This window comes from Etheostoma spectabile, chromosome 20 (assembly GCF_008692095.1).
Source record: "Etheostoma spectabile isolate EspeVRDwgs_2016 chromosome 20, UIUC_Espe_1.0, whole genome shotgun sequence".
Classification (NCBI taxonomy): Eukaryota; Metazoa; Chordata; class Actinopteri; order Perciformes; family Percidae; genus Etheostoma; species Etheostoma spectabile.
In genome coordinates this window covers 12,353,237-12,375,453 of record NC_045752.1, presented here as the reverse complement: position 1 = coordinate 12,375,453, position 22,217 = coordinate 12,353,237, and the positions used below count along the sequence as shown (strand labels likewise).

Here is a 22,217-nt window from a genome sequence, read left to right as displayed (position 1 = left end):
ACGCAGCTGTTGAATCCACAGTGGGAACAAACAACACATGCATCTCATTTGTGAGGTCCTGATTATATAGTGTAGCTATATTAAGATGTGATTAAGATGTGAATGAGGGCCTCATCAGAATGGGAAGAAACTTTTCCTTCTTTTTTTATTGAATTTTTAACAAGTAGTATCACAATACAGTAATATATGCGATGTATGCCGTACAGTCAATATGTTAAATCCCCTCTACCATTCTCCCCCTATCAGTATCCCCACGGTCCCAAAAAAAGGAGAGTATGTGAAATATGTGACAAATGTTAAAAATGGGGGTTCTTGATCAACCCAGTCTGGTGATATGACAGCAGGAAAGGAAACTTCTAGCCGGCTGGCAAGTATCTTAGCCAATTGTTCCACAGTGACATTATGTCGTTAAAAACACCTTATATAGAAATGACAACATACATAAATAAATAAGTTCATAATAATAGAACAAAAGATAATAAAAACATAAAAAGTTTTATAGAAAAATAATGTACCTATAAGCCCATTGAAAGAAAAGAGAAATTAATAAACAATCATATTATGGATATTATAAAACTATAATCATATTTCTTACTAAATTTTTTAAAATGTAAAAGCAAAAACGTTTAAGTTAAAATTCTCTGAAATTGACATAAAGTGATGTGATAGACATATACGTGCCAAAACCTTGAAAAGATAAGATCAAAGTTATGAGTTTGTTGCCATTTTCATCCCTCTGTCTCTCTCCTGAGGGGTGCAGTTCTCTTCATATTGTCACAAAGTTTTATTAAGCACACAAACAACAGCTGTACTATGTGTATACATATAATGACTTTTAGATTTACTGTGGCTACCAAACATATGTTGACATATACACTGAAAAAGAAAATAGTGTCAGTTAGGCAATAGTGCTAACGCACTTTATAATTCACTGAGTGTGTGTATGTGGGGAGGGTGACGGTATTCAACTAGCATGCTTTGAGCAGTGGATAAGTGAGGAGGGGATAGAGCAAGTGCTTTAGAGAGGGAGTGAGAGAGCATATGTGCAGGAGAGTGGGAGGGTTGGAGAGAGAGAGAGAGAAAGAGAGAGAGAGAGATAGGGGGAGAAGACGAGCGGATGGGTGCTGTGAAATCCGTCAACAGGGGAGCTCTGCATTTGTCAGACGTCTTGGCTGTTTGCCCAACTTGGCTCATTGTAATCGAGGCATGATCGTCGACTCCAGGCAGCCCTCTCTGCTGCCTCGGCTGCCTCGCGCCTGGACCCTGCCCAGCTCTTACCGCTGACATGGAAAGACCTGTGAGTGCCTTCTCTCTCCTTTCCCTCTCCCCTCTCAACCCACACTCTCCAGCTCTCTCTCTCTCTCTCTCTCTCTCTGGTGTTAGGTTCCCCCTCTTCCTTTTCTGTTCTGTCGCAGATTTAGCTCTGACTACATGCAGCGTTTTAGTTATGTCTCTGGCTCTTTCGCTCCCCTGTTGTCGCTCCTGTAGGTGGCAGGAACGCTGGGTGGGGAGGAAGCCTTGGCAGCTTTCTCTCTGCAGGGCCCCCACCACCCCTCCCTTTCGCCTGCTTGTCCAGGCATGGGTCCTGTCCGCTGGCAGACCCACAACGGCTCTGTGTGTTTTGTGGTGGTGTGTGTGTGTGGGTGCACGTTAGTCTTGCTGCTGCACAATCACAGAACTGGCTGGCCGAACCCAGAGGGGTACCATCCTCACACAGTGTCCCCCGCTTTGGTTTGTTGAGGCCGGTGTTCACTTCAGTCTCCGCCATTGGCCTTGCTGAGATTCAGATTTGACTCTCCCTTGCGCCTATTCTTGGTGCTATGTCCTCATGGTCTGTTGTGTTTGGATACCCTGACAACTAGAAGCGGTGAGGTGACCACTTTCAAGCCAGCTACTTCTCTGAGTGAGTCACAACTTTTCTAATGCTCACTGTGTCTTTGCGGGTTTGACAATGCACAACTGCATTCAGGATGTGTAGTTTTTGTTATTTTACTAAGTCTGTGCTGACACCTTACGTTTAGTGACAACATCCTGGTTCGAATCCAGGTCGTTCCGGGCCTTTCTGTGTGGAGTTTGTATGTTCTCCCCGTGTTTGCGTGGGTTTCCTCCGGGTACTCCGGTTTCTTCCCACCATAAAAGACATGCATCCTAGGTAGGACTACAGTTGAAAACTAGCCAATTGGCTAACACTGGCGCATTTACAGAAATGTTCATTATCAGCAGCTATTCTTTATAGGCGTAACAGTGGCAGTGATGGAAAAAGCACTAAAGAATGTCTTGCAGTCTCCATGTGATGGTCTTTATGCGCTTACTAGCCGTGAGTCATCATTCTGTGCTTGTAATATCACATAGAAGCATCCTTGACTCTATTGTCGTCACTGGGGCAACAGTGGAGAATGACTGACCCACTTTTGCACATCTACTTTCTGTCTCTGTCAAGAAGGTCTGACCCTTCCGAATAATGAATACAGAGTGTGGAGAATAGAATACTTCAATATTAATTATGTGTTTTCACAGTTATAACAAGCAGCAGTGGCAACTTTTCTATTGTTACTTCTCAGCTGTGAACAGTCAGTGATGCCAGCATTGATTCTAAGTGGGAAACTTGTTTTAGCAGATTGAGTCAAGAGTTTATTTTCTTTACAATGAGTGTTCATTTAATATTATCAGTGAGCTGTTGTTTGTGTGCTTAATAAAACTTTGTGACAATATGAAGAGAAATGCACCCCTCAGGAGAGAGACGGAGGGATGAAAATGGCAACAAACTCATAACTCCGATCTTATCTTTTCAAGGTTTTGGCACGTATATATCTCTATCACATCACTTTATGTCAATCCCAGAGAATTATTACTAAAACTTACATTTTGGTTTCTTCTTCAAGCTTCAACCTCAAGCTGAGTGAAGTGAACCGTTTGTTTGAAAATAATATGTTAGCCTGAAGCATGTTTCTTTGAAACAATACATGTATGTTGCATTTATTAGGAAGGAGCTGCCTTGTGACCATTCCTCGTGCTGGCATTTTATGTACTGGTGTACCAGTTCAAAGGAATAGTTCAACATATTGGGAAAAATGGTTATTAACTTTCTTGCTGAGAGTTAGATGAGAAGATTGATAACACTATCAGTTCTGTATGTTAAAAATGAAGCTACAGCCAGCAGCCGGTTAGCTTATCTTAGCAAGACTGGAGACAGGGAGTAACAGCTAACCTAGCTCCATCCAAAGGCAACACAATCCACCTACTAGCACCTTTTAAGGTCATCCACTTTTTTATTTAATTCTTACAAAAAAACTCATTGCAAAAAACGACAAATTGTCTGCCGCTTCCTGTCAACTCTACAGTGACACTTCAGAAAGTTACATGTGTATGCTAAACCACATGCTGCAGGAGGAGTTCCTTATTCAGTCTTCTGCTAAAGGAACAACCCTTTCCCCACTCACACATGCAGAAAGACCGTGCAGACCAGATTGGAGAGGGAACATTAAAGGGAACGGTAATGTTGTTGCAGGCTAAAGGACATGACATCTCTGTGTTGGACATGGTTGATGCCCCCCCCCATTATCATTCTGTGATATTATCCTAATCTTGCCTCTTCTGAATATCTGTGCACATTTACTCAACTCAGCAGCTCTCTTGGACATGTTTGCAGCTGGTGCAGCAAGTTAAAGAGAGATTTTCATGAAAGGATGTGTTAACAATCACTTAGTTGTTTTGTTTATTTCACACGTCATCATTGCATCGTTAAACACAATTTCAGAAGGTACAACGATCATATGTAGGCCGTGTGAAATGGGAAACCCCAAATAAGCTACTAAACAATTTTCAGCGGGGGGGCCCAATAACAATAAACATACAACAGATAAAATACAAACAAAAAACTCAATTTACTATAGACACAAAATAGACAAATCCAAAAAAAAAAAAAAACTACAGACAAACAATCCCAGTACAACTATAGCACTTACGGAATATTCAACAATCCTTTGTAAAGAGCATTTTCTTTTTCTTGAGACTTTTCTTAAAGATGAAGACAGAATGCGTCAATTTCATGTTTTCCGCAAGCTTGTTCCAAATCTGCGGTCCCCTACAAACTACACTCAGGCTTGTACACTTTAACCGCCGTTTTTTGCCAGTGATTCAGTGTTTTTCCCTTGTGCCATAAGTGTGCAGGGGACGACTGATTGGAACAAGCTCACACAATCAGTAGTTTAACCTATGAATGACCTGGAATATCATGCAGGCATTATGAAAGACATCATATTCGGTAAGCCTCAATAAACCAAGGCGACAAATTAGAGGACGGGTGGGGGGATTTGGCCCGGACCACATTAATGCCTTTATGATTTCCTTCTGTTGGTGTTCCATGAGACGTAGATTTTCAGTATGGGGCCTCTTATCGTGTGAGTAGGCATGTCCTGTTGACCGCATTGGGATGTTTAGTATGCTCCGCATATGCATTCTCCCTGTGTAACCGAGCTACGTAATGAATGCTCCATCTGTGGTGGGTGTGAGCGTGTTAGTGTTGTGTTATCACATTGAAAACCCTCGGAAAGCTGGCATGGCATGCAATATGTGGTCAGATTTCTAATCATTGTTTTATTATTCATAATCAGACTTTAGAGGCAAATGTCTTGCACAGCTGCTTGTGTTTAGGTAATATTTAACACTTGGGAACCTTGGCTTCTTTTATTAAATGAAAAAACATTTAGTAGAAAAAAAGCAAATTTTTCTCAAACTAAGTAAAATGAAAAGCATTTTTTTCCACACCTCTACCCTAGACTCAAACCTAATTTTGAAATGTGAGTGTGTCTTGTAATTGTATCAATGGTTTGATGTGGCTCTTCGCAGACCCCCAGTGACATGATGCCCAAAAGGGATAATGACAGGGACCTGGAGCTGGACAAGAAGATTGAGGCTCTCCGCAGGAAGAATGAAGCACTAATGAAGAGGCACAAGGTAAGGACAAGTGCTCGCAGGCACAGAGGCTTCTGGGGAGTCCAACATTTCTCTGGTCATCATCATCATCAGGTGTAGATATGCAAGTCTGCGGCATGTGTGTTTTCTGTGAAAGCCTGATGCTCTTTCAGGCTTCCTGATTAGTTTGTTGTTATCATTGAGTTGCATTTAGGAGGTGGAGGAGGACAGGAAAAGGGCAGAAGAGGAAGGAATGGCGCTGCAGAGCCGCAAGGGCAAAGCTGAGGATTTTACCATCACAATCTGCAAGTCTACCAGTGTGAGTTTCTCAAAATGAAGTGACAGACTTAAGAACTGTAAAATACTTGACAAACTAATGCCTCAAAGCTGAAAGAGGCGTATTTTATAACATGTTTGTGTCTTTGGATGGGAGCAGGACAGTCGCGTAGTGGTGACAAAGCCAATCAGCTGTGGTTCACCAGCTGGGAAAGGACAGCAGGATTCCGGGCCCGATATAGGGGGAGAAGGCCCTCTGCAGGGTGCTGGCCAAGGCCACAGGAAGCAGCTAATGGTCACCATGACTGGTAAAAAGGTAAATACACTGCAGAGCCAATTTCCAAATATAGGAGACCCCAAAAACCCTGTAGTTTTATTGCAATAAATGAAAGAATAACAAAAAACAATTCCTCATTTAGATAAATAAGTACTGTGATGATGGCTGGGGTCGTGACATTACACCAAGCTGAAAGCAATTAATAAGCATTCAACTAACAGGTTTATAGGAAGAGAACAAGTCTGATAGCAGAGCACTTAAAAAGATGGCTATGCAATGTAGACTTTATGATGCATATGCAAAAGCGTGCCCTCCTAGCAAAGATGGGACAGACAATCGAAACAATTTGAGGATACTGAATTGAAAATATTATGATTATTATATAATATGATCTATTAACAAGACCTGTATATATATTAGAACCATGGTTAAAGCTTTGAAGGCACTACGAGAAAATGTTCAACTCACAACAAACAGTTTGCTAAAGTCAGAGCTTTTATAATTGAGATTAATGTGTGTCAATCTGCTACTCAGCAGGTGCTTTACATCATTTCCATAAGGTTTACTTAAAGTGCCCATCTTATGCTTTTTGGCTTTTTCCCTTTCCTTAATTGCGTTATATATCTTTTTTTGTGCACGTTATAGGCTTACACAGGGAAAAAGCCCAAAGTCCACCCCAAAGGGACGTACAATTTTCCAAAGTACACAAACTGTTCTGAACAGCTCTATTGTAGTCCAGCCTTTCATTCCGTGACGAACGTGCGTCACTTTGTTACACATGTTATAATACTCGCCTAGCTGCTAGCATGGCACTCCCTCATACTCTGCAACTGACAAGCTAGCAGTACAGGTACAGAAGTGAGATGCCTAACTCTGTAGCTAAAACAGAGAGCACACAGGGTGAAAAGAGGAGCTGCAGCAATGTGCAGTACAACAAATATATATGTTGTTTTCTGAACATTAATCCACATAAACCTATTCTGGCACAACCTCTAAACACAATTATAAACCTGAAAATGTGCATAATATGAGCACTTTAATATTTTTATGGTTTTTAATTAACAGTGCTTGAATTATCAAAGCATGTTAAGATTTCTGTTGCTGCGTTTACACCCCGTGCCCACAATACTCCAGCGTTTCTGACTAAAAAGGAGATATTTGGAAACACTGCTGCTTTAGTTGCTTTGTAGTGTGCACAAGCACAAACAAACACCTTTGGAAACGACGGTGCACGTAAGTCAGTTAAATTGGTTGGGTAGGTTTACATACCTTTGAGTAAGAGTTCCACCTTGTCGTTGGTCCACGCACGTGCCGAGTGTGTGCAAGCGGTCATGTGATATGCATTCTAAGACACTTTCATATGGATGGAAAATCGTTCTGTTGCTGGAGATAATATTCCTGTGTGGATATTGTCTTTGTCTCAAAAATGCTGCTTAAAAATGAAAACGTAGCAGTGAAGAGTAGATGTAGCCTTAGTACCATAACTTTCAAATGAATCTACAGTATTTACTTATGGTGTAGTTAACAAAATAGGCTGAATATGCCTGTTTCCTGCTCAACCAAGCTGTGAACGTAGTCCATGAGACTTAAAAGACTACAGTCAGGCTAGAAGCTGTGTGAGCCACAACAGTGCTTTGTGCTTAATAACATCGGCAAAAATAACATGCTCATAATATCAATGCTAAAATACAGCTGTTTAGTAAGTAATAATTACCATGTTCATCATCTTAGTTTAGTGTGTTAGCATGCTGACATTAACAAATAAACAGTAAACACAAATAACTGAGGCTGAGGGGAATATCATTAGTTTTGTAGGTAATTGGTCATAAACCAATGTATTGGGTATCACCAAAGTACATTCTTTGGGCACCGTTGATATTTGTTCCTCATTTAATGGCAATGGATCCAGTAGTTGAGATATTTCATTCTGGTGTACTGAAGTGTGGTGGGCTGACCGGCAGACTGTCATAGCAATACAAGGAGACACGCCACTAGCATAGCTATAAATGTGCAGCTGTGTGAGGTACAACATGTAATCCTGTTCAATCAGAGAGCTGCTAGATTAAAGTTTAGGTTTGTGATAGCGCTATCAAAACCCTCTGTCTATGAATGTGTCTGTACAGAGGCAGGGGTAAATGTTTTTTACACATGAGTGATTGTTATTTATTGCATATTAGTAATGGAAACCCTCAAATGAATCATTCTTGTGCACATTTTGGACATGATAAGGACCGGCACATGCACACAATTATGATACCCTGATACCCTGATTTGAATACCTGTCTCTCCAGGGTAAGAGGGTGGTGAGTGAGAGGCCAGAGAAGAGGCCAGGCCCTGCTGACATCAAAAGCCCTACAGATGACAGACAGGCAAGGCGTGTGGAGTCAGTGGGAAGGGGGAAGCATCCACTTCACATGACCAAGAGAGACACAGCACCACAGGTCTGAATCAAACATTCTGAACACTCCAGTGATCCTCGCTTCAGCATTTACAATCTGGCATGCATCCTCCAGTCCCTTTCCACTCTCTCATCCCCCTTTGTTCATTCTCTTGTGCTGCTCCGACATGTTTTACATAGATGTCAGACATGTCGGCTGGCCACACCCCTCCAGTGATGGAGCACAATGGTTTGTGGACAGGAGGTGGACTGGGGCTGTGACTGACTGGTGTGGGATTAGCGGAGGGGGGCTACTATAGAGCTGTAGGTTAAGTAGATGCACTGTAGAACTACATCTTTAACCTTCAAAAGGCCTGAATGACTGCTTCAACTTTTTTGTGTAATCCCACTCAGGTCTGATGGTTATTTATCTTTTTTTCTCCCTCTAAGATTTTGTTGTATTTTTGCAACTTCTGGGTGTAGATGCCTTTAGGTGTATGGAACAGGCTGTAAAGTTCACTGTGTCCCTCTAGGGCCATTCAAAATAGATTGATTGGTTTAAGAGTTCTTGTCCTAACAAAAGGCCTTGTTATCGGTAGTATAAGATCGGAGATGGCATGTTTAACATCAAATAGCTTCCCCATACTGTAGGTCTCAGATTCCATGTGTGGATAGGCAGAGACACGTGCACATGCATCCCTGGCTAGGCTGTGAAATGCCACACTAAATGCCACCTAAAGCCCCCTGGGTATGCAGAAACTCAGAAACAGCTGCTCTGACACACACACACACACACACACACACACACACACACACACACACACCACAACACCACCAAACCAAACAACACAAACACCACACACACACACACACACACACACACACACACACACACAAACGCTGCTCAACAAATGAGTTAATGCACAAATAGAGAGCTGATCCTCACCACTGTAAACACAGACACAGTCTGGTTGCGGGAGGGTCTAACAACACGCCAGTGGAGGCTCTATCTAAATATGAATATATACATCTAGGGCTGGGCAATATGGACAAAATCAAATATCACAATTTTTTTGACCAAATACTTTGATATCAATACCGCAACAATATTGTAGTGTTGACCCAAAATATTTACACAATGAGATTTTTGATAAATAATCATCAGTAATGTGGATATAATGACTAAGTGGGTAAAGGCAAATAATAGAACAGTCTGGTAAGACTGAAAATGACAACTTTGCTGTAATGAAGCCTTTAAAACCAGTGAAAGACACCACTTATGCCATAACACAATATCCAAAATCTAAGACGATATCTAGTCTCATATCACGATATAGATATGACATCGATATATTGCCCAGGGCATCTGCTTCTGATTGGCTGATACACTAAGCGCTCACTGGCCCATCTGATGTTAATGTGCACTAAATCTATGGGCTGAACACGCGGTTCTCTTTGCCTTTATTTTTCGCCGAGTGATCTGTTTGACTTTATTCATCATATGGACTGAATCAGCACTTGAACAGTAGCCAGTGCTACAGTGCACAAGATGTTGATGGGAGGAAAAATGCTGGTATTTGTGTGGAAAAGATCCACGATGAGCTGCACATACATATGGGTTTGCCCTGCCGCTGAAATAGTTTTTGAATGTGTGGGACACCCTTGAAATAAATAATGACTCTGTGAGAGGGGCGTGATTATTTGGCATTGTCCCAAGCAGATTGTAATGTCTGGAAGAACCCAGTGACTAGACTGTCAGTTTACAGTCATGAGAGAGAGAGACAGGAGAAAGGAAAAGAAAAGGGAGGGAGTGAGAAAAAAAGGGGTGGGGGGGAAAGAAGGGGAGAGACTTCTGGCAGCCCACCGTGTGTTTCCAGCATCCATTTATCCTCCCTGGAACCTTAAGTGGTCTGCTCTCCTCTGGCATGATTGTTTCCCCATTCCCACCATCCTGAAAGGACCGATTTGATCTAATTAACATTCGACTGCCTTCTCACTCTCAAAAGGTTCATTATGCTGCCAAAGGGACGGGCCTGGCAAGGTGCCAGGAAAGGGTCAGAGAGGGAGAGGAAGAAGGAGTGAGAGGAGAAAGAAGAAAAGAAACAAGATAGTCAGCCGTCTTTTGTGTCTGTGTGTAAGCCAGGCTACATTTGGATGTGGGTAGAAGAATGTGCACGAGTGTGTATATGGGCGTCGTTGTCTGTAGGTGCACCAGAGCACTCTGTCCAGCATTTATTATCATTTCCCTCCTCGGCTGTTCATACAAGTGTTGCTGCTAATGGCAACATGACTTATCCACTGTGTTCACCGGAACACATCTTTGTAATCAAAAATACACTTGAATCAAAATTCACACAATTCTCTACCTGTTATAAGATGAGTTGAATTTTCCAAACTAATGACATGTGACCAGCTGCAAACTCTGCACTCTTCTCTGATGACCTCATTGCAGAGTGGACATACTGAGCCACAATGACCAAATTACACTGTAGCACCATTAGTCCACTTAGGGGCAGTGTAGGCCTCTTAGTAATCCTCCTCAATAGATGTGTCTGTGATCTCGCTTGATGATCTTTCCCTGTTTATAGTGGCAATAATGTGACTCTTTACAACCATGTTTAATTGGCTGGCAACAGTTTGTTGTGTCATGCTTATTGTTGCTATGCTCATCTTCCTTTTTTGTTGTCTCTCCTCTGTGACAGGATGATGTTAAACAAGGGCAGAAGCATGCTGAGGAGCATCACAGGCTTTCAGAGCAATGCCAGGTACCATAATGCCTTGGTTGACATAAACACACACTACATATTAACATGCATATTGTCACTAACTCTAATATGTTCAGGTTGTATCTCCAGCTCCCAGTGATCACCTCATTTACTGAGATGAAAACAAATGTGAAATACAAGGTTTCCATATGACATCACCACTATGTGAACACACACAAACACAGAGGAAAGCAATACACACCTCTACCCTCCTCATCACAAACACTCACACGCAGACAGGCACAACACGTTGCCATGCACGTATCCCCCTCTTCTCTAGCGCTGGAGTGTCCCCGTGTGCCTCCTGCTGGCTTGCATGTTAACAGTGCTGGAGTAGCTCAGAGTTGTCTCACAGATCAGACGTGCAACAAACAGGCTAACTAGGGAGTCCGGGTGGGCGGGCTTCAAAGGCTCGCTGAATACGTTACATGACAAGTGATGCTGTTCATGCCTCTCTGCCTCTCTGTACCTTGCCTGCTTTGCAGCCCGAGCCAAGTGGGGGCTCAAGGAAACTGGGTTGTTTTTTAGGTGTTGTGTAAGGGGTGAAAGTCAGACAACCCTTGGCTTTGTTAGCTGCTTTGTTTAACAAATGTACTGGGAACCTGGCATTTTCAGAACCTAAACTAGTGCCGCTTTGAAGGATGCTAGAAAGCAGTTCAGCAGTTGAGAAAAAGAGCATGATCATTTGTATTGACCATGCACCAAGCTATCTAAATTCCTGCTTTCTCTCAACACTTGCCAGCCTCACTTTGCAACATCTTGCCTTGTCTCTTGACAACCTCCACTGCGAGGCCTCACAGAGGCAAGAAATTAAAAAGTGCTAATTAGAAGGGCGGCTGGGGTGTCAGCAGGAGAATGCCTATTGGAACATGCGAGAAGCGCCCTCCCTTGTGGCTACTGACATCCTCTAGGGGTCAGAGGAGAGGAAGGGGTAGGGGGATGGAAAACAGAGGGATGAGCACAGATGCCATGTTCTCCAACAACTGCACACAGGAAGGCAACATGTTTACTTGGCTGTGATTAGTCCAAACCTCAGGGGAAAACATCACCCATCGTGGTTACTGGCACTGTGCTGCTTCTCTCTCTGTCATAATATCCACATTGTTCTCCACTTTACTCACACAATTGTATATGTTCTCTAAACAGAAACATTATCTCCCTCCTGCTGTATAAAAAAAACAAACACTGGTGAGCACTTTCTCTCAGAGATCACTTGTCTTTAACATGGTTTCCCTTGGATCACAGCATTGTTTGTAGTCCAGGTCCGCTCCAGGGCTTTGTAACAAGAGCACACAGCCTCTGTCCCCTTTGATGTGTTAAAGAGCCTGCATCAGATCTCTCTTTAGTATTAACAAGCAGTCCTTTCTGCTCTCGGCGCAATAATCAATAAACAGGTTAAAAGGGGATTGGAGGAAGGGGACCTAATTGCTTTTACTGTACACTGCACTTTTCCTGGAATATTGTCTACAAAGATTGGATTGTGTAGCCTTGCAGTCATCATGGTAGTAAAACAAGCTGACTGGAGCCAACACAAATAGTCCATCATTAGTATTTACTGTGATGCAGTGATTGGCATTCACAGTAAAGTAAGATGCATTAAATATCATTGTTTGTTCCTTTTGAACCCTACTGATGTGTATATTACTCTGTTGCTGTTTAATGATTTGTTTAGACATGATAAGCTGTTATTGTTTATGACCACCCATGCTTAATGTGAGGCTATTGTTGAGCTTCACTGCTGATTATTGTGTAATGCTTCAGAGGTAATATTACGTGGCACTCAGGTGATGGTGTGGGTGTTTAATTTAGTAATGTTTGAATGACAGTTCTTGAGTGCACTGTAACATGATATAAATGTACATTAAAAGAGCTACTTGTTTTCATGCATTAAAATACCATAAACTATTTTGTGTATGCTCAGGAGCCTGAGAGCCTACAGGGCAGCACAGACCTCAACATCCCCACGTCAAAAGAGGAGCAGGAGGAGTATGTGCGGTGGAAGAAAGAGCGCGAGCAGATCGACAGGGAAAGAGTGGCACGCCACAAAAACGCCAAGGGTCAGTGGAGGCGGGCGTGGGACATGGACAAAACTGAGAACATGTAAGACATCTTAGCACTCAGCCTTCCCATGGCTCTTAGTTTTCTTGCAGCTGGGTGATATTTTGTTGGCTCCCTCTTTTTTTGATATTGGAGAATTAAATTCCAGGAAATGTTGATCAATGCAAAGCTTCACATTCACACTCATCTTCCCAATAGCCACTTGGTGATAAAAGGAGAGTAGAGAGTTATTTGACCAGTTAGGAATTGAGAATCTACTTCTCTAACCACAAGTCTTCATTCCCCACAGCTATACACTTTGTTAGAAAATAAGATGATATAGGAAAATAAGTCGTCATTCTTTTACTTTAATCTTCTAACTTAAATAATTAAACTTTTTTTTCAACTTGCTTTAACCTTACATCAATAATTTTGGCATAGTGCTAATAATCCCTCCTTCAGGTTTTTCCTTTCTGTCAATGCCACTCTGTACGCCAGCAGCCAGCTATCTTAGATCAGTGTAAAGAATGGAAGCAGGATAAAGAGTGGAAACTGTGCCTACAATGTGCCTACCAGCATCTGTAAAGATCACACATTGTGTGTGTGTATATATAAACAGTATACACATTAAAATATTTTAATCAGTACACAAACAAACGGAATTTAAAAATGACAATTTGTGGTTTTATGGGAATTCAAATGCTGGAAGTTAGGTTGTTAAGCCACAAATGTACGTTTTTTTGTGCATTTTCTTTCAGATTTAACAAGTGAGATAGCATTAGAGGTGCTGCTAAATTAATGTTTTTTTCTTTCCTTGTTACCGTTGCACAGTGACAGGCTAGCTAATTGCCCTGCGTCTAACCTTTATGCCAAACTAGACTGTAACATTATAGAACCTTCCTTTTGAATGTGGTCTGCTAATTAACCAGATATTTGCTTATCCCCATGCCTACCTAGCAGTTATTTTCATAATCAAAAATGTGCTTCTCTCTTCATTTACTTCTGAAGTTAGTGAAAAGCTCCATTCACTTCCAGTGCAGATGTAAATAACAAAAAAACTAATCTTGAACAACATCCTGTTTCTTTCTACTTTGATGAGTCAGGGGAAGAATCCATTTAGTGAGGTTTGTAGACTACATGTCCTGCCACATGATTGCAAAATCTCATGAATGCACAGGATGTTGGTAAATTATTGCATTAGCAAATAATTATAATTTCAGGTGAACTGTATCATTGTATGAAGAGTTATATAATAGTACGTTAGCATAACCTGTTGTGTATTCTCACTTTGTAAAGACTCAGCATCCCAAACTGACTGGAGGAAAGAACATTTGGTAGATTTCAAACTAACCAGGCTGTGCTGCAAAGAGTTGCAGCGTAAATGATTGTGCTGTTTAAAGAAGCATCAAAATGTAAAGAGACAAGGGAGGAGCGGCTATTTTTAGGTGGGGATGAGGGATGGAATTCCTTGCCTTATTTGGTGAAGCTTAAACAACAAGGCCCTCGCGTAACAATAGACGAGGAAATGTGTTTTTGATTCAAAAATGAAGATGGGATCGTTGGATGTAAAATGTGTGACTCATGGAGCAAAACCTCTCAACAGAATCTCAATTTACATAATAAATGTACAAAAATGATACTTGAATGTCAGAAGAGCCTGTTGATGGGGTGGAGATGGGCTGTTATGTCACCTGACCAAAAAGTGATTAACTATTTTGAGACATGACCAATACACTGCCTACATTGTTTTTTTTTTCTGTCTTAACTGAACCTTCGCTTTTAGGTTTTCAGACAAATCCCTCCCTGAAAGAGACTGGGGCCCTTCCAGCAGAGGTGAGACATCCACACAGTCCAAAGTGAGAGCATTAGGAATGAGACCTTCAACATCACAATTGTGACATGATGTGTTTCATTATCCTAGTTATTTAATTAAAAAAAATGTAATTCCAGGTGGACGAAATGCTCGAAGAGGACAGTCCAAGGCAGGTGCGGTAGTCAGTCTGAAGTCTCATTGAAACTGCATTTGGAGAGCATCTTGCAGCTATAATTAGATTAGATAGTTATGTTGAAACAGGATATGAGTGTGGAATTTAATTCACGTGGAGTTTATTGAACTGGGTAAACTGGTGGGATATCTGCTAGGAAGAAAAAAGGCAGATAATGTTGGTCATAGTTTTTTTTTTCTGTTTTAAAAGAAATGTAAGCCCACACAGTGAGGAAACAATTAAAGATGTACTGTCTCAGCAGAAATCAGAATTTTTTTTTTTATGTCAAATGTTATTTAACTGTGACTTAAACTTTCTGTATTTTCTGTCCTAGGACATGAGAAGCGAGGAAAAGACAAGGGAGCCAAAAACGTGCTCGTGATGAGCAGTAAAGCAAAAGGCATAGATCGTCTAACTGGGAGAGCCAGGAGGTCAGTCACGTCTAAAAAATAGTGCCACGAACACAACAGCCTCATGTTAATGTTTATTCAACCAATAATGTCTGTTCAGCCTGTTATGAGAAAACATACTATGACTAATGAAATAAATGAAACAAATCTGGGAAGGCACTTGTTGTTTTCTTGCACTGTGCCCTAATGTACAAATTCCCCTGGATGTCATGAGGCTTTAGATTAGATTTAGAAGTTGTGGCAGCTGAATTATGACCCAGAAGGTCGCATTTTTTCTCCTCCAGCTTTCCTCCGATGTAAAACAAGCTACTGGGCTGGGTAGTGAGGTGGCTTCCAGAGTGTGTTGTTACACAAGCATTGCCCATAATTCCAAAAGGTCATGTTAGTGTGAAAGTGTACTGTGTCAGAGGATTTCCTCTATAGTAATGTAAGTAGGTAATGGTCAGAAGAAGGATCAGGTGTGTCTGGACGGATTCTTGTTATCAGGCTGACAATAGATTTCAGTGTACAGAGTGGCCGACAACAGGCCGCTACAACAGTTGAGACCAAAGCTAACTAGAGCTAACCTACCTACAACTTTCTACCTCCACTTTTCTCTTCCTTAATTTTTCTTACTTGACTATGCAATGTTAAATTAATAGTTGGATATTTTGGGAAATTTACTTTTCTTGCCAAGAATTAGATGAGAAGATTAAGACCCCTCGTAGGCCTAAGGTATATATGAAGCTACAACAAGTTGGCACTTAGCTTAGCACAAAGACAAGAAGTAGGGGGAACCAGCTAGCCTGGCTCAGTGCAAAGCTAACAAAATCCACCACATTATACCTCGTTTTATTTATTCACTATTTAGTTACCTCAGAACAGAGCAGAGCTTGCTGTTTTCCCGTTTCCTGTCTTTATGCTAAGCTAAGCTAACTGGCTGCTGACTTTAGCTTCATATTTACCGTACAGACGAGATGAGAGTGGTATCAATCTTATCATTTAACTCTTGGCAAGAAAGCAAAATAAACCTATTTCCCAAACTGTCAAACTAAATCTTTAGCCGTTGTACATTGTTTATTTTAAGTTGCATATGGTAATAGAGAAAGTAATAAAAACACACTCTTTGTAAGTTGTTACAGAGTGGCTTTTAATAAAAGTCTCTTTATTCTTTAGATGGCAAGCAAATGAAGACAGAGAGAACCTACAGGTGAGATAACAAACCTGTGTGAGTATAAACATGACTTTGTTCATAATTGTTACTAAAGAGGAAAAAAGAATTTGTTGTTCTAATCTCATCCTTTAGTCCTCTGACACAACATTAGAGGAATTCTTGGAGGAACTCGACGCACTCACAGACACTGAGGTAGAAGATCAGAAAGAAGAGGACTCGAAAATGAAGCTGTTGTCCAGTACATCTGAGGAGGTAAGTGGATCCACAGCTACCCCGAGAGAGGTCGCTCCGACTCAGGAGAAGGCAGAGGCCTCGCCCGCTCGGGGTTCGGAGAAGAAAGTACGCTTCTCAGAAGACCTTAACCTGGAGGCTCACGCAAGGCAAACCACATGCTCTCAGGACTCTGCCAGCTCAGAATCAATAAGTGCGAGCTCCTTTAAAGCTTCCTCACATAATAAACAACAACACAAAGTGCAGGAGCCACAGCAGCCTCTTGAAACTGCCAAGCAGAAGGATATTAGTCCTCAGGATCAGGGAGGTGGTCCGTCTGCTCCTTCTGTTGCCCAGCAGCAGGCTTCTGTAACTAATTGTACTAAAAAAGACAGCGTCCTCTCCACAGCTCCGAGCTCCCCCTCAGTTGAAAAAGCCTGTACCTCTCTGCAGGAGAACTCTGTCAAGCCTGCAGAGCTTGCTAAGTGCAACATCAGCAACACAAACACAGGTATGCAATAGCTTCACAGCTCTGACTTTTCTACATCTGGATGGTATAACAACTAAGCTAACATTGGTTTTCTTTCAAAGAGGAACTAATAGACTCCGGCCTGTCTGTCCTGAGCCTGGAGTCAGGGGAAACACACCCAACACACTCCACCAGCAATGATAAGGTCAGTGTGCAAGACAGGAAGAGGGATGGGAGAATCAATAGATATGCAAATGGCCTGATGGAGGGATGTGCAAATGGATGATGAGTTAAATGAATAAGGAGGAAGAGACAGGCACTAAATCTGCACTGCAGCCGTGTGATATCCAATTTCGGTACAGTACATTCCCCACCTCTGAGGCCTGTTGAAGGGCAGCAAATATAATCTCATGAGAGAATGCCTTTATCTCATCTACCACTGAAACAGCTAACCACCTGCTTGAATCATTGAATTATGGAAAAGAAGTCAGCTTTAACTAATACCTTTGTGTACATTTCTTTCTTTTTTTTGCAGGCAAGAGAACATGGGAAGATTGTTTGACGTTTTCAGGATGTAAATACTGAAACCAAATCACAGCGACACAGAGCCTTGCCTCTTTATATTTGCATTTTGCTTCAGGTAGCTCATTTGAGATACCCTGTTTGTGGCTTATATACAAAACAATGGTTTACTTTTTGCTGTGGCATGTCCCACCAGTGGAAGTTTTCAAATTGTCAACAAATTTGATGAAGGAATGGTGAACGTCCATCCTGCTCAAATATTTTTTACATCCAAGCACTTTATGAGAATAAAAATATGCATACTGACACATTGTTCAGCATGTTAGTACGCTGCTTGAGTGCAATATCATTGAATGTTTACATTTGTATGAAAATTTCAAGGTACATCAGGAGGCTAGCTAATCACTTAGATAGCCCCTGAAAAAACTTCAGCCACTGTCAAATGATCTAGTGCCTGATTCTGCCTTAGTGGTATTTTCAATAAATGAAGTCTGTATTATATGATGATATAGCTACAGTAGTCTGAATTTCTACACTCTACACTTGAGTAGGTATTGTTTATTAAAAGCTTTCATCAGTCTATGGCCTTTCACCAATTAAGAAATCAAAACACTATTAAAGGGCACATTTGAGATTTTTGAGATATGAGTGTTTCAGGGATGACGTATTTTTCCAACCCAGGAGGTTAGTGTTGTCCTGGTTGTCTCGACAAAAAGATTATTAATTTTGGACCATTGCAGAAAATAAGCTCTGCAGCGAATACAAGTCTATGATTCTTACACTTTTTGTTCACACAAACATCACCACCCCTAGTTTCCAACTTATTTCTGTGTCACCCTTACATTTAAAGGTGCAGTAAGCGATGCTGCGCAAAGATTGTTGATATTTGAACTCAACTGCCAAACAAACATAGCCCCCCCCCCCCCCCCCCCCCCCCCCCCCCCCTTTAGAATCTACGCCACCCAGATTCATGGATGTCTGATTAAACGACTAAACGAAGCATGGCAGAGTCGATATTAGCTAATGTTATGGTTACTATAGTCTAGATACTTGACGTCCCACTTTGGGGATTGCTCAGTTGCCGACAGAAATTACGCTGGATTTCACTCATTTAGGCCGGATATCCGCTGCCTTGGGCTTCCTCTGTGTTGTAATTTTCCAGTTGGGCGCAGCCTTCACAAACAATAACAAACGGATGAGGAAAAACTGATCTGTTGGAAACAGCAGACAGTGAAACAAAACAAGGCTCTTCCTTCTTTTCCCGGTCATGCAACTTCTTTTTTAATTTGTATTCTATAGCCCTTTTCCTCTTTTGCTGTTTGTCTGCCAACTCTCCTTGTTGTTAACGCTTAGCCCGCATCATCATTTGCTTGCATACGCCACCTGTTGCTTATTGACTGGAATAGTGTTTTGTAGCTCTTGCCCACCGTTCTGTTTGTTTTGCGTTTACACAGTGTAGGAACACTGGATTTATTTTCAACAAACAGAAAATAGAGAGCTAGGTGATCGTGAGGAGACATCTGCTGAATTTAACAAAAAAAGTGTATTAGAACATCACTTACTATACCTGTAATGTCCCTGACAACCTCTGCAGCGTAATTTAGCCACTTGTTAGCATCTGCCTTTTTTAGGACACGTGAAAACTTCAAAATTCAATATTGAGGTATTTACTGACAACTTTTCTGTTGTTGATCAAAACCTTAAAATCTCTTAAGCTTGTATTAACTGCAGACCTCATTTCAGGCATCTAACCAAAAAGGCATTCAAAAAACCCCATCGACTTTGAGACGAGGGAACTGCAGGTGCAAAGATTCAAACTCATTTACAGGTTTTATGACTCATTCCTGCAGCACTCTATTGACCACTGACCAAGACATTATGTTTCCAACATATTACTATCGACATAAATGTTATTGTTATTAAGAACACTTAAAGGGGCACTCCATCCATCCAGTTTACTCATATAATGTCTTCTGTGGCTTTGGAGGGGCTTCATCAAGTCTGACAAAAGAATTATGATGATTTCATACTGATGTCATCAAGGTTACCTCAATTTAGAAATCCCAAATTTATAACAGAAAGTCTACGTTACAAAAGTGGGGGGTATGGTGTTTGCCGGTTATCTAACGGAAAAATGTTTATTTAAGAAAATTTAGTATACAGGGTTTTTGGAGCTTGACCTGTACTAGGGACTAATAGTCAGGATATCTCGGCCTCTGCTACAGAGATTTAGACTATTCTTTTTTTAATCTGTTTCCCCCAACTTTATAAAATACAGATTTATATTGCTGGAGTACCCCTTAAGGTAACAGTCAAGTAATACCAAAATCCACATTACTGGCATAAAAAACGTGCCAAATCTTGACAAGTAATCAGCAAACACTGTAGTACTAAAATCTCAAACTTGCCCTTTAACACATTGTTACTGTTTTCCGTGAAATTGGCACAGTTTTACAGCTGAATCCCAATGATCTGGTCTTCTTCAGACTCTGTTTCTTTCTAATATTGAATTGTAAGTTATGTTTGTAATTTTATGAATTTAAACAATGGACAGCAGAGACATTTAAGTTGACCTTTATTGAATCAAAAACTGATTTGGGAACTTATTTCTTTAATAACATAACAGTCTCCAACTTTTGGCCCCTGTGGGACCGACAGCCTTGAGGGTTTAGCCTTTAGTCCACAGTCAAAACACTGGGATTCAGCTGCACTTCCCTTTTTGGCATTGTTTTGTAATTTGTTCTCTTTTTTAATCATGAAAGAAAACTAATATTTTTGAAAAGCTGATGATTGTTGATTGTTGTGCCTTGCATATCGGCCTCTTCAAGTATTGAAGGTGTACCTTTTTTCATGGCTTGTACCTTAACATACAGTAGTGTTAAATGTACTGTACTAACAACTTAGCATCAGCCTTGATTTTATTTATTTTCTTCTCCACTTAGACAACAGAATGTTAACTAGAAGGATTTTTACTAATCTAAACAAGGTCTATGTGCATTATGGTAGCTGTTTTTGCTCTGTGACGAGTATGGATTTGTTTGTATTTATTGCCAGTCTATGACTTTATTTTTGGTATCAAGTGACAACTATAATAAGACGCCTTACAAGACTCAAATATGTTTTTGGCTTGTGTCCGTGCTACAGTATAGTAAACAGTTATGTAACCCTAAGTAGAGAACATAGTGGACATGCTCTGAGCTGCCAGCTTCAACTGTGGTTACATAAAATACAAATCATCAGGAATATAGGAGAAACACATTGGAAAAACCAACAAGCAAGTCACACAGTTTTGGGCAAATCTAATCTTTTCTATATTTTTATTAGATATGGATTTTGAATGGATGTAACACCTGTTTAAAAAACAGGTCATACAGATTACCTATGAAATACTTAAAATTCCCTGTGGGATTCAATTTAGTGAAATAAAATTTAGGACCCACAACCATAGAACATTGTCCTTGTTTAGCATTTAGTTATTATCTGTCTGCATTGTCAGTGCTTAAATGTCAAATTAATGAAGTTGCTTTTTGCTTTTGCTGCACCTGGGTGTCCACTACTGTCCTCCATTTGTTCAAATACACTCATAAAGGAAGGAATAATTGTGAGTGCCTGTGTTTGAGTGTGTGTGCGTGTGTGCGTGTGTGTGTGTGTGTGTGTCAAGGTGTGATCCATGCTAATTTAAATCTGTGTACAACATAGTTTAATTTACTGTAGATTAGTTTGGAAGGAGGCATACAGGACATCAATAAAGTTTTTCTGTATTTCAAACTCTCAAATCATGACTGGCATCGTTTTTGTTGCACTGTCACCCTCTCCAACTCCCTCCCTCCCTTCCCTTTTACTCACTAATGCACCACAAACATGTATGCAATACTATCTCTAAGAGTTGTTACATCTTAAGAAACAAACAAGGCCACCATGGTGAGTGTCAGAGAGAAAAGAGGGCAGATGTGACAGAAATCTAGAGCACTTTGCGACAGTCCATATTGTTGTATTTCGGTTCACCGAGCCTGCCTTCATGCTGGATTTGATTAATTTCAGATGAGCGCTCTGCAGGGCTGTTGCATTGGAAACACTCCCTCTCAGCCCTACAGGTGGGACCTCCCATAGGTGCCATTTTAATTATCTCCTCCCAAGGCTATCTCCATAGCAGCCTCCTGCCACTGAGGCTTTTTGGCTTGTGACCTACCGTGATTACTGCAGGCTCATTCTCCTTGAAAATGAACTGCAACGCTTTGTTTTACATAGTTATTCCTTTTTAAGCTAGCTCAGAGGTTTTTGATTCCTACAAATGATATCGTAAAAACACAGTTTCAACACTCCTGGTTCACTTTGGTGCTAACTAAGCTAACAGTTTGAAGGGTCTGATGCAATAGTACAGTACTACAGTGGGGGTGTTGATATTATGAAAATGAGTCCTGTAGGCTGTTAGAGGATTGAAGTGCAGTGTAGGATTGTGTCAGCTGCCCTCTGCAGTAGCTTCCCTTTCTGCTGAAAAAAATCCCTAAACAGCTCAACTGTTGAACAAAGTAGCTTAAAAGCAAGGGGTTGCTGAGACCTGTCACACAGAATCCTCGCTCACAGCAGCTTTCTCTCTACTAAATAAGGCTACGATAATGCTCAAAGTACTTTTAACTTTGGTAGTTTGCATGAAGCAATAGTTCCAGATTTAGAAAAAAAAAAAAAAAAAAGTGTTGTAAGGTGATAAGATTGATACTATTCTTATACATGTCTGGCAAATTTAAAGTTACAGCCAGCAACCGGTTAGCTTGGCTTAGCATAGAGACTATGAACAGGAGGACAGTGTTAGCCTGGCTCTGTC

General features: G+C 41.0%; 2 protein-coding genes and 1 long non-coding RNA gene across 6 annotated transcripts in view; 1 reads left to right on the top strand and 2 right to left on the bottom strand.

Annotated features, from left to right (window-relative positions):
• LOC116670671 (protein qua-1) overlaps positions 1-791 on the bottom strand; it is a 7,577-nt gene extending 6,786 nt beyond the window's left edge. Inside the window, exon 1 of the mRNA XM_032501296.1 lies at positions 779-791. The gene's annotated coding sequence lies outside the window, so the exon portion shown is untranslated. The remainder of the gene's footprint in view (positions 1-778) is intronic.
• The window catches only part of ccdc9b (coiled-coil domain containing 9B), a 20,297-nt gene extending 2,404 nt beyond the window's left edge, over positions 1-17,893 (top strand). Inside the window, exons 2-14 of one of the 4 annotated variants that reach the window (XM_032501292.1) lie at positions 4,849-4,956; positions 5,129-5,233; positions 5,351-5,506; positions 7,759-7,908; positions 10,547-10,609; positions 12,531-12,709; positions 14,430-14,479; positions 14,597-14,632; positions 14,966-15,062; positions 16,197-16,230; positions 16,327-16,915; positions 16,996-17,078; positions 17,409-17,893. In XM_032501292.1, coding sequence (XP_032357183.1) covers positions 4,849-4,956; positions 5,129-5,233; positions 5,351-5,506; positions 7,759-7,908; positions 10,547-10,609; positions 12,531-12,709; positions 14,430-14,479; positions 14,597-14,632; positions 14,966-15,062; positions 16,197-16,230; positions 16,327-16,915; positions 16,996-17,078; positions 17,409-17,435 — 1,677 coding nt within the window. In that variant the 3' untranslated portion in view covers positions 17,436-17,893. Of the gene's footprint in view, positions 1-1,021; positions 1,298-1,396; positions 1,904-4,848; positions 4,957-5,128; positions 5,234-5,350; positions 5,507-7,758; positions 7,909-10,546; positions 10,610-12,530; positions 12,710-14,429; positions 14,480-14,596; positions 14,633-14,965; positions 15,063-16,196; positions 16,231-16,326; positions 16,916-16,995; positions 17,377-17,408 lie in introns of those variants that run through there. The other 3 variants (XM_032501289.1, XM_032501291.1, XM_032501288.1) reach the window with 3 other exon arrangements.
• On the bottom strand, positions 16,170-22,217 carry LOC116670673 (uncharacterized). Its single transcript, XR_004327089.1, has 3 exons — positions 22,147-22,217; positions 21,289-21,290; positions 16,170-16,183 (listed from the first exon to the last, which is right to left on the bottom strand). It is a non-coding gene; the product is annotated as an uncharacterized LOC116670673 (long non-coding RNA).